Genomic DNA, 12,457 nt, shown 5'->3' on the forward strand with positions numbered 1-12,457 from the left:
ACTTTCTTTAGGTGACTGGAATAATAAACAGAGATTATACCTACAGTATAGCATAACACACGTTCTATGCAAATGCGATTCACAGGTGAATAAACGGAATCTTGTGATACCCTTTTCTAGCATCTTGTTGTTCATCATGGTATATATTACATTATATATTACATGCAGGGGACATTGTTTCATAGAGAGATCTTGAAGCAGGTATTCGACCTATGTAAAGGCTGCCCTCTAACACAAACATACGTCTATTACAACAACCTGTTCTCATATCCTCAGGTGACCAGGGAAGGTTAAGCGCACAGGTGCTTTTATGTTGTGCGTCACCACTGCACAGGTGGTTTGTCTGGAAGTAATTATTCTCATCTCATGATCCTCGGGGGTCAGTCCTACTTACATACATTAACTGAATCGAGAGGAGCATGCGAAATGTAGTTGTACCTGAGTAAAATGACAATAACAATCTTCTGATCCTAATTGAATATATAAAAAGATGGAAAGCTAGTCTTAGTGCAATGGAGAACTCTGTAAACCTTTGACTGTCTTATACATGCAACCAAGACAATAAAAGCTTTCACATAATAACAAGTGTTAGCATACCTACAATATATAATGACATTTCTTATTTACTAGAAATTAAATGTGAAGTGAAAGTACACTGTTGGTTTTCCCTCTTTGTTTCATTTAATTTTGATGTAATGACTGAGAACACTCAAGAGGCGGAAAACCGCAAAGCTATGTCAGTAATTTATTTGTTGGCAAACAACTTTCACTGTTACAACAAATATTAGTTATGAGATCATTCAACTTGGAACCCATACAAAAAGAATAAATAATTATCAATAATATTGTAATAATAGTCATGATCATAATAATTTAAAAAAAGAACCATGAAACAAACCCAGTGCCATCATATTTACTCCTGCCTAAAGCCAGCTTTCTTCCTCCAAGCTTGTTTTGCTGTCTTCAAACCAATAAACAGATAAATAAATAATTTCTCTCTTGGGGACATGGCGGGGGCTTGTGGGATACATGTGCAAGCTACACTTCATACACTTATGATTTTTTCTCTCCTAAATAAGTAAACATTGGCTTTCCACATTGGACAGTGCTGCTGTGTGCAGAGTTTTCATATCTTCAGTACACATATATCGTGTAATCATGTCATTTCACAGAGACCCACTCTGTTTCAAATAGTCTAAAGTCTCTTTTTTTTCTTTAGAGAATGACATTTTTTATTCCCAGCATTCTTTATCTGTACAATCTCAACCAGCACAGCAAAGCAATGTTAATAGAGAGGGTATGCTTAATAACGCATTCTTGTGTTGCTCCAAATATCTGATATCTTTGTAAAATAAATCCACTCTCGTTCACGCTTGTGCCTTAAGGAAGGAAACGCTTTATTCAAGAACAAATGAGATGAGACCCACTTCCAGCAAAGACTAAATGGTAGAATTACCATAGCAACCATCTCTATCATAAATTAGCCACTTCCTTTACCCTTTACTTTAGAATCTACACAGTGGTAAAGTATATAGTAACAATTGATTTGCAAAATGTAGGTGACAGTGGTGTTTCTATAAAAAGGTCCGGAATGAAGTGTGTGTAGGGTATATGCGTAGTATAATTAAGAAGTGCTTAACGCTGTATTTACCAACAAATTACAGATCGATTGTTCCTTGTTTGTTCTGTCAATTACACGTGACCAGAACTCATCATGACATTTCAGAACAGTTCCACAGACAAAAGGTTTGCAACTTAAAAATGTAAAAAATAAAAGACTTGGTCATATGCAACAATGTATCTGTATTTGTATTCTGTACAATACATAGAAACAGTTTGTGATTTCTTTATAATCCTTTGATAACTGAAAACTTTTACAGAAGAAAGGAGGAGAAACAGAACCCATTCTTTTTTTTTTTTAGTTCAGTCTGTTGTTATATGATCTCCCTTCTTTGTTTTCAGTGAAATACACAGTAGCCGCAGTCACTACAACTCGCAGGAATGTTACACCAGCCCAGACACAACTCCAGTTTAGCAGATACGAACAGGAAGAGAGTTCAGAACATCAGCGTGATATGATTACAGTTCGGTTGCCCAATAAAATAGTTTTTGGGATGTTTTGGTAGAGAGGGCATTTATCGTACATCCTCCACTTGATTGGCAGATAGTGGGGCGGGGCCTATGTAAGGCCAGTTTATGTTGTGAACAACGGAGTTCAATATCCTGCTCTACCCTTTGAAAAGGTGCAAACGTCATCCCAGTACATGTCTTTAAGCGTGAGACGGACATACAGATACTCAGACAGGCAGCTCCTTTGACCAGGGCTGGATGGCCACGCCCCTGTTGCCATGGTAGTGGAGACTCTATGCTATGATCTGCTAGAGGTTCATATTGGGGAACTTCAATCCAAGATTTCATATTAAAGTAACAGGTAGGGTGAAATTACAGGATCCCTCCCCCTTCCTCTCTTTTCCAGGTAAAGTCTCTCCGAACCACCCTCTCGCTCTGCACCATTTGTGACGATACATTCAGTCCCTGCCTTCATTTGACCAGCCAATTCTTAACCATGTCGTCATGAACTATAGTCAATGTCACAAATAGTACATCAATCCAGGGGTGGGCCAGCTCAGTCTGTCGATCAACAACACAAAATGTTTTCATTGGAAGGTTGGAAGTGTGAGAATGGGCTGTGGAGGGATAGAAGTCTCTTTATTGGCTCTATAGACTGGTTACCAGGTGGGAAGGGTCTACAGGCGGCTCCTCAGGCGACGAATCGGACTCCTCCTTGCTGCCGGACACCATGTATCCATCGCTGCCACCACGGCCCATGTGGTAGTAGCTCTGCAGGTCGTGAAGTTGATTCCTGGAGCCCAAGTTTGGCATGCTCTTATAATAGACGTCATCTAGCTCCGGAGCAGTGGCACTCTTACAGGGCTGCAGCTCCCCGGAGCTGTCTTCCTCTCCGTCTGTTAAACCGTTCATCTGTCCATCCGGAAGGTCCGTCAGCACAGGCATGCTGGTGTACAGTGAGTCTCTGTGGCTGGGCGAATGTGTGTGTTCGTCAGTGTGCTCGTTGGTCAGCAGGGGGAAAAAGCTCTCGCTGGTCTCCTGGGGAATGCGCCGTGGCCGAGAGAAGCTGTGCGGGGGAGGCGGAGGAGGGGGGTGGCTGTCTGGTGGAGGAGGACGTGGCGGCAGGAGTGGAGCGTTGGACTCCTCTCTAATGATCTCCAAACCCAGATTCTCCTCGTGGGGGAAGGCTGCAGGGTTGTCCAGCACCATGGGACAATTGTCCTCTTTACCGCTGCCCACACATCCTCCAACGCCACTGCTGCTGCTGCTGCTGCTGCCTCCTGCCATGCTCCCTGGAAGACCAGAGCAGGGAGACCAGTTAAAGCATATTCTCTGACATTTAAACAAAAGCGTTCCTATAGCTAGTATGATGATTTAAAAAAAATAAAAATAATAATAATTCTTTATTTGGGGTCACATTATATTAAAAATACAGTTTTGCGAATCATATTTCTTTAGAGACCCGAAAAATGGCAAATTAAATACGGAACAAAATTTGTAAAATAAAATAAAAACGAAAATGTACATAGGGGTAGTTTGAAATGACAAATATCTACAAATGTACACATGTATCTACTTAAACACATACACATATATATATATATATTACACACACATCCACATACATATATACACATATATATGTACAAACATGTACGTACACATACATACACATACATAGACACATACACCTTTATATGCATACATACACACATACCTATATACATCCACATACATACATATACACATACACAGTATGATGATTTTAGCATCTGATAGTGGAGATCTATTAGTAAGCCAGTCAGAAAGTTGACTGGTTGTGTCTATAACCTTTTTATATTAACAACGGATTAAATGTACCATGTGTATGTGTGAAAAAAGTTGCTTACACAAACCAACAGAAAATCTTCCCCTTGGCTTCACAAAGGATTTCAGCATCATTAATTGATCGCATTGTTTTTGTTTCCCAGCCTGCAACTTTACTGTTTTGGTTCAGCTCAGCGCTCTCATCAGCCTTGTTTTCAGTAGCAGCAGGCAGCTGTTACCAAATCACTGCAGCTACCTGCCAGGAGCGTACGGCAGACAGGCACATTTAGCAACTAGCTGGTGAACATATCGGAGCATTTGGAAGCTTAAGAGACTGATATATCCTTACGGGTTTATGAAGATCAGGTAAAAGAAGGGGTAATATTGGACTTGCCAGAACACAACTCTGTCTGGTAGATTGTTGAAAGGTGACTGTATGCTACCATGTTGAAAAGTGATAATAGGCCATTATAAAGCTCTTTCTAATAAGTTAGGCACAATAGTGTTCATGAACCAAAATAAGTTAAGTGCTTTACAATAGTGTCCCTGTCTAGAAAAAAACAATGTCTGTGACGATCTTAACCTGAAATAACTTAAATCAAACCAGTCACCTCCATTGGCCATGCTGCTGTTGACCAGCTTGTTCATCAGGTTGTGGTTGCGTTCGGTGGTCGCTCTCTCATGGTTGTTGAGGTAGGAGGGGATGTAATTGGAGGTCAGCTCCTTGAGGATCTTCTTCTCCAGGGTCGTCTCCTTATGATTGCCGTGGGTGCCGTAGCCGCCACTACGGTCCAAGATCTGGACGCAGTCGCTCAGGTACTCGCTGCTGGCCATGCTGTAGTTGTTGGCATGGTTACCATTAAGAGGGAGTGTATCCATTACACTGGAGTCTCTTGCGTTGTTCAGGATGCCCTCTGAAAAACAAATAAGGAATAATAACAGTCATAATTATTAGGAGTCCTGAATAAACCATCATAGAATATGCTATGAATTGAGGATTAAAGGTAATTATGTTAATTCCTTGGATACAAACATTTTTACTCAATTAATTAAAGGAACCTCAGAAGTTTGTTCTGATCTCACTACAGCCAGCACTATAGCAATACATTAAAAATAGTTAGAATTCCACTGCAAAATAAGTAAGTTATATCAATGTAAAATGTGTTATGCGACATTTACATTACATTGTGACTTATTGTTGAGGGCATAAGTATTGCATTTTAATGAGGATTTAAACTAAAATGTGCACATTTGATTAACACTACATATAATCAATAATAAAGCTTGTTTGTTTTACTACTATACATAAAATGCCTTCAAGAAAATAGCATTTCTGGGAAAGGAGTCCAAAACTGTGTGAGAAATAAAATCAGAAAACCTTATAACACGGATTGACTAATTATTTGGGCGAGGAAAGTAGCAAACAAAACTATAATTTGGGTGAAGATTGAACCGGAGAGTTTAAAAAACCAAGGAAAGAGAGAAGAAACTCATATGTTACTGAAGAAGTTGAGTATTAATTTAGCCCATACTTGTGTCTCGGTACGGTGCTAATGGACAGCATGAGGGAGAAGAGAGAAAACAGAAAGACGTGAGTTCAAACATCGAGAGAAACAACTTTCAGGGGCAGAAAATCTACGGTTGGACAGTAATTGGAGGAAAATCTTACAAAGAAACCATCTCTGATACTCAATATCAAAGTCTGTTTTCCTGGCCTTGTCGTTAACTGGCTGTTACCATATGGTTCATTATTTATTTAACACAGAGAAAACATAAAAACACAACTTACATTTAAAACATAGTTTGAATACAGCAGACGTGCACTAAGACAAGCAATAAAAGTCCCAACTGACATGTACAAAGTCAAGCACATGCTGTAGAAAATAGAAAATCAATACAAAAAGTAAGAATATTTCATGGCTCCCAAGTAGCTTATAAAAGATACAGTGTAGTTTGCAACACATACTGTAGTGTGCATGTATAGCATACAAGAAATCAGCATGTGAACTTGTTGACTTTTTACATAAATCATAGACAGAATTTCATCTCCACATTTATGTGCTGGGAAAAGTGCCCAGTGGGGGTCCTTTGTGAAAGATTATTGCAGTGCGATTGATTGCCTCACTTGGGAGCCATAACAAGGCCAGATCATGTGCATCACAAAGTGTATCACAGTAGCAAACGGCTTCAAATGAAATTACCATGCAACATCAATTAAAACATAGTGAAAAAATAACTCCGAGCTTAGAATGTTGTATGTTTATAATAGAAACATCAAGCACACCTTGGGTGTTGTACATGCCCACGGCGGGGTTGTTATAGACTGCCGAGTCCCCCAGGAGAGTGTTATAAGGATGGTTAGTACCATGGGGACGAAGGAGAGCATTAGTTATAAGATGATTAGCCATGGCTCCTGGTACAGGCAGATAGAGAGAGAGAGAGGAAGAGCAACAGCCAAGTCAAGAGAGAAAAAGCAATCGAGGGTAAAAAAGGGAAAGCGGAGAGAGAGGGAGGTTGAAGGAGAGCATGTAGACGGTGCAGAGTGCAGGTAAGCGAGAAGGAAAAGGAGGAAGGGAGAGTAAGATGGAAAGTGAGTGTGTGGAAGAAGGAGGGAGAGAAGAGGACAAGTAAATCAAACAGGCAAATAGTTTGAGGGGAAAGCCAAGAAAAAGCTTGACAAGTAATTCTTGCAGCCACTGCATACAGGCTGAGGGAGGGGACACGAAGGAGAGGCAAAGGGAGAGCATGGCTTGGAGAAGTCTGTGTTGCAGTTCAATACGCTAGAGCAGAGCTGTATGACTACAGGATAGTAAACGGACAAGGGGCCACAAACAAAGTGCATTTTCTTTCCTAGGTGGGAGATAAGTTGGAGGCGACAGTTCCTTTACATTCATTCTCATGGTCTATTTCCCTCTCTATCAAACATATCCAAAAACATGGTAAGAGGGGGAAAAACGTTAACAGTTTATAATGCTAATAGGCACAATGTGTGGTGTCTAGCCTAAATGAATCCAAATCAAATATTAGGTTACCATAGTTTATTTGATATTTGTATAACTTTACTACTATTTCGGAAATTAGTGGCTGGCCAGCAGCCTTAACTTGGTAGACACAATAGAGCTATTTATATTAAGTTATAAACTATAAACCTTCAAAATAGGTTTTTAATCATAGAGAACAATGTACATGAATCCTTACTGACATAATATAAAACAAGGTTAATATATAAGTGTGACCAAAGGGCTAGTTCGCACCCATTGTCTTAACGACTAAAAAGAAACAAAAGTAATAGTATATTTGACATAAATATGTCTGCCAACTTCAAGGTTAAAAAGAACACATTCCTTTTCCATTATACTTTCTCCTGATTTCAACAAGTCAATCTCTAGCTATCAGAATATCCAATTTAATCCTCCCATTCCTTATTCACTAAGCCTCCGTACATAGTCATTTGAAATCTACTTGCTAAGTAGCTCTCTGCACCGTACTTTAAAGTGTGAGCGAAGGAGGGGGGCGGGGGTGTCTTAAGCCCTGCCTCGCTAAGTGTGTGATAATTCAGGCGTTGACACACACCGTGTCTGCTTTAGCATCAATCTGTCATGCTAACAGCTTATTAGTGGCCCGAAGGAAGCGAGGGCCACACCTCAACTTAGAGACTAACAAATGGCAGTGTATGTGTGTACGTCCCAAGAGTGTGTATCAAAATGTCTAGCCATTTGTGTGTCAATGTCCTCATTACCCTAGCCCTCAGACATAGAATCCATTCTCACAGTGACTTTCTCGGGAGGGACAGGAAAGACAGCTACCAATACAGTGGAAATCCAGCAAACTATCCTAATTAACATTTAAAAGCTTAGACACAGTAGCCTTCATATAATGAGATACACTTGTATTACACTTTAAAACTTTGCTCTACTTTACCGAACATTCAAAGTAATGTCTCACAGTACATTTTAGAATCAGTAGCTTCTCCTGAAGTGACACACTACTACATTCTGGTTATAATAAAGCATTAATTTAATGCAACTCTGCATAACTTACAGTACATTAATAAAGGAACCACTGGTGTTCAGCTCTAGTTTAACTTAAAGGATTCATCCCCCATAAATGATTCAAAAATAGACTGTCCTCAGACAAAAAAGTATAGAAGCTTCTGTAGAACAGTAAACTCTGCAAATCTAAAATGGGACAACAGACTGGTTGATGTTTCAGTTTTGACAACAGTCTACTCCCAACTCTCCCCTCCTGTAAAATCATGCTTTGAAGTAGCAAAAAAAAACTAGTAAGTGATATTTACACTCTATTCAGCTAATCTACCTCTCTACAAGAACACAGTTTCTTTTAAGAAGTTTGGACTCCTATCTCTTTACTAAATGACAGCGTATGCTGCCAGAGCCTCCCGCTATTAATAAAATAGATATGGTGACAGTGATGAGGATGCAAATGCTAGGTATCCCGTGGTTACCTCTGTTGAGCGTGGCGGAGCTGTTGATGTCTCCAGTGATGAAGGAAGACTCCTGTTTCCTCACAGTGTCATTCCACATCCGCCTGATACGACTCTATACACAGGAGAAAGGAGTGCAAAAGAAGAGGGAGAGAGGAAAAGGAGGTAGAGAAGGTATGGATAAAGACACATAGGAGTAGCAATAATGAAAGGGAGAAGGAGTAAAAGGAAGGAAGAGGACGGAAGACGTAACAACAAAAGATGGAAACAAATGTGGTAAGAGAAAAGTGATATAAGGAGGAATGGTGTGCAAAAGGAGGGCAAATTAGTGCAGGAGAGGCAATAAAGGAAAAAGCAAAGTTGCGGCCAGCAAGAGGGAAAACAGGTGGGGACAAATAATCACCCGTCAATTATATGTATTCTCATTTACCTTTGTGTCAGCATCAACATTCAAAAGGTGTCAGGGTTTGGGCTATCTCACTTTCCACATTTTGATAGTGTTCTAACTTAATCACAATTTCAGAAGGTTCCCATTAAAAAGTGTATTTGTTTAAATTGCCTATAATGAAATTGAGACTCTGTGCCGAATCTAGTTGTGAAAGTGATCAGCGATAACCCTAAACCCTCATGGCGTGCTCCTGCCTCACCTGAGAGTCTGCTGTGCTGTATCGTCCAGGTGTGCAGGCAGGTAAGCTCACCTGTGAGCCTGTGGAGTAGCGGCCGGGGGTCCTTGAGGTGGTGGTCTTGCTGGAGGAGGAGATTGACGTCTCCACGCTCTTGCCGCTGCAGCAGTGAGTGCGCAGACATTTGCCGTACTCTTTTCGTACCTGGGCAGGGGGAGGCAGAGTGAGTTACACACTGACATACTATGCACATCCATTACATAAAATAGAAAGCACCTATGGAGGAGGAATTGACTGATGTCCCACTTAACTGGCGTATATTGAAGCATATTTTCAAGATGACACACCAGGAAGGAAACAGACGCTTAACTTGATGTAGTGTCCCTGTTAACTTCTTGTACTCAAATTCCTTCCAAACACTTACTCCATACAAATGTAGACATTAACAGATTAACTTCATAAACTTTCCCCCCCATAAACATCCACCCAAAATGTTAACACTGCCACTTTTGAAATGGACATATTCCTGAGGGAGATATATGATGCACTTGCACACACAGAACATCTGCATTTAGATCCCAATCAAGTTAGAACAAATAAGACTGTAATTGCTTTTTAACAAGCTTGTTGGACTGGCAGACGTGTATTGCCACATGCTCTGTTTGAACAGCTGTGTGGTGAGCAGCTCCATGCATCTTGGGAGAGACCATGTTGGGCCGCAGCCAAAGAAAACCTCAGCACTGTTCTGAGGACATCTCTCAGGATACCTGATCCAATGGCCTTACACATACTTAAGTACATTGCACACACAGACACACACACACACACACACACACACACACACACACACACACACACACACACACACACACACACACACACACACACACACACACACACACACACACACACACACACACACACACACACACACACACACACACACACACACACACACACACACACACACACACACACACACACACACACACACCACACACACACACACACACCACACACACACACACACACACACACACACACACACACACACACACACACACACACACACACACACACACACACACACACACACACACACACACACACACACACACACACACACACACACACCACTTGTTTACTGGTTGTAAACTTAAAACTAAAAACTCTGCGGGACTGCAGCCAGACAAGAGTATTAAGCATTTGATGATTTTTCTCTCCATATCCTACTCCTCTGTTGGGCTCCCAGTGTGTGAGAGACTCTGTAAAAATATCCCAGGTTGTATAGGCTTTACTGTACCTGGAAGCCACATTTAAAGAAGACATTTTAAAACTTGATATCAATGTGCCTTTAACCCTCTGGGCAAAACAAACCCAAAACATACACTCTATAAAGAAGGTCATCTTTGGAAGATAAAAGAAGGATTGAAAAGGGGGGGCCGGGGAATCATTTCATGAAATCATTGGAGAGTATCTGTAACCACATCCACTTAGACATCAAAATAGACCTCTATGTGTGTCCTAATGTAAAACAAATGTGAGCAAAATATTATCAAAGTATGAAACCCTGCAGGCTTGATGACCCTGCCTGATGATAAAAACGTTGTTTTTTGCTGGAGTAAGACAGAAACTACACCGTTTGTTACCTGCCACAAGGAGGTAGTCGGTGAGAAAAAGTGAGAAAATTGAGAAGCCAGCAGGGGTTACTAAATGACCAATCAAACCTGTCAAAGCTCTGTGGATATTTGTGGTGTCCCTGTTGATCAATGCTATGTGCCTGTCTGTCTATTTCTGTACAACTTTGTCTCAGTTTGTCTCGCTCACCTTCTTCTGCAGTATGCAGTGAAAGATGAAGATGAACATGCCCTGCAGAGAGTTGAAGATGGTGAAAAGGTAGGCCATGATGACGGTGCTCTCATTGATGTACATCAGGCCGAAAGCCCAGGTCAGGCCCAGCAGACAAAGCAGGGCGATGGCCCCGATCACCCAAGACCTGGAAGCAAAGGGGAGTAATTGAGAGTTAGCTATAAAAGTTAAAATGTCACTCAATGTCATACATTCTTGACATGACCACTTATTCCGTTAAATGTAATGTATACATTACAGGTTTTATTATAAGAAGGATAACAGAATAGGCTTGTCTATTTCCTGGATCAGTAAAAAGCTGTTCAGCCAAGTTTAATACACGTGGGATCATGAGGCAGGAGAAAGGGGTTAGAGAGGGTTCGTTCGGCGTCCCAACACTGTTGGAGTGGGATGGAGAAAACAGTGGGAGGTTTTGCCAAAAAAGAATTACACTCTAACGAAAAGGGTGGGAGAATAGAGAGAAAGTGGATTTGCTCATTTCGATAACGTCTCATGAGAGGAAGGGAGATTGTATGCTAGCTGACGTCAGCAACAAGTACCGAGAAGGTCAAGCACACAGGACTTTGTCCAAGTTACATCCAAACTCCATCACTTAAAGTGCATGGCAGAGGGTAAAATACGTTTTAAATAGCGGAAGTGGTTACTGAAGTCTTTAAGTCCAATTGTGACTATAAGAATTTAATGGAATTAATTTTAATAAAAGTTTAAGGCTATAAACCTACATTTTATATAAAGGGTAAGCAGAAGTGAATCATAAGGCCCACATTTCAGAGGAATGCGGTTGTGTTGAAGCTTGCCTATGCACTGTACGTCCTCATCTGAGCGTGCGAGCCTTGTGGGTGGCTCCACTGGGCAGTAAGTAGAGGGATATTACAGCCATTATAAATGACATTTCCCACTAAAGGTCACACTTTCTGGTCTGCCACAGCTGCGATGATGGCTGTTAATCTGATTGGCTGACTGGACAGTGATCACCTCTAATGCGAGGGACGGAGACAAAGAAAGGTAGAAAGAGAGAGAGAGAGAGAGAGAAAAAAGGTTGAGATATTAGAAGAGTTAGCAGGAAGGAAGAGAGAAAGAGGAGGAGAGTAAGTGAGTGAGACTAAGGTGATTGATTCGATGTTGCCCTCTGTGGCACCATTCAGGCGAGACAGAACCTCCAATAAAGCTCGTCTGACGACCCCCTTCAATAAAGGGTACACTCATCCCTCACTTTTCCATCCCTTCATTCCACCTCTTCCTCCAGGGCTCCCCAGAGTCGTGGTTTCTCTCTCAGCTCTGTTTCCCCTCGTTCACATCTCACCATTATAATATTTCAATAGCACATTAGCACAGGTCTATAGGTCATAGGAGCTCACAAATCACACATCAACATGTAATCCATTTTACAAGGCAGGTTAATGGTTAATTTAGGGATATGGATAGACAAGGCAGGTTCTACAGACAAATAATAAACGACAAGCAAACCAATCAAAATGTCTCTCAGAAGACGAGAGGCATCCTGATTGGAGAGTGGCCTTACCAGAGCCAATCCAAAACAAAGACAACTCATGATGGCTTGGAGTTAGAGACAAAGAAAGCAAAAGAAAGAAAAACAATGAGACACAAAGGGCATGATGATGATGATTAACAAGTAAATGAACCA

At 41.1% G+C, this 12,457-nt stretch overlaps 1 protein-coding gene across 1 annotated transcript in view; it reads right to left on the minus strand.

Annotated features, from left to right (window-relative positions):
- Nucleotides 1–741: 741 nt before the first annotated feature.
- Nucleotides 742–12,457, minus strand: part of adgrl3.1 (adhesion G protein-coupled receptor L3.1) — a 113,363-nt gene continuing 101,647 nt past the window's right edge. Inside the window, exons 20-26 of the mRNA XM_034130465.1 lie at nucleotides 10,771–10,939; nucleotides 8,968–9,147; nucleotides 8,342–8,435; nucleotides 6,161–6,199; nucleotides 5,409–5,426; nucleotides 4,488–4,790; nucleotides 742–3,362 (exon numbers count right to left, since the gene is read on the minus strand). Coding sequence (XP_033986356.1) covers nucleotides 2,719–3,362; nucleotides 4,488–4,790; nucleotides 5,409–5,426; nucleotides 6,161–6,199; nucleotides 8,342–8,435; nucleotides 8,968–9,147; nucleotides 10,771–10,939 — 1,447 coding nt within the window. The 3' untranslated portion in view covers nucleotides 742–2,718. The remainder of the gene's footprint in view (nucleotides 3,363–4,487; nucleotides 4,791–5,408; nucleotides 5,427–6,160; nucleotides 6,200–8,341; nucleotides 8,436–8,967; nucleotides 9,148–10,770; nucleotides 10,940–12,457) is intronic.

The sequence above is a fragment of the Trematomus bernacchii genome, unplaced genomic scaffold (assembly GCF_902827165.1).
Source record: "Trematomus bernacchii unplaced genomic scaffold, fTreBer1.1, whole genome shotgun sequence".
NCBI classification, from domain to species: domain Eukaryota; kingdom Metazoa; phylum Chordata; class Actinopteri; order Perciformes; family Nototheniidae; genus Trematomus; species Trematomus bernacchii.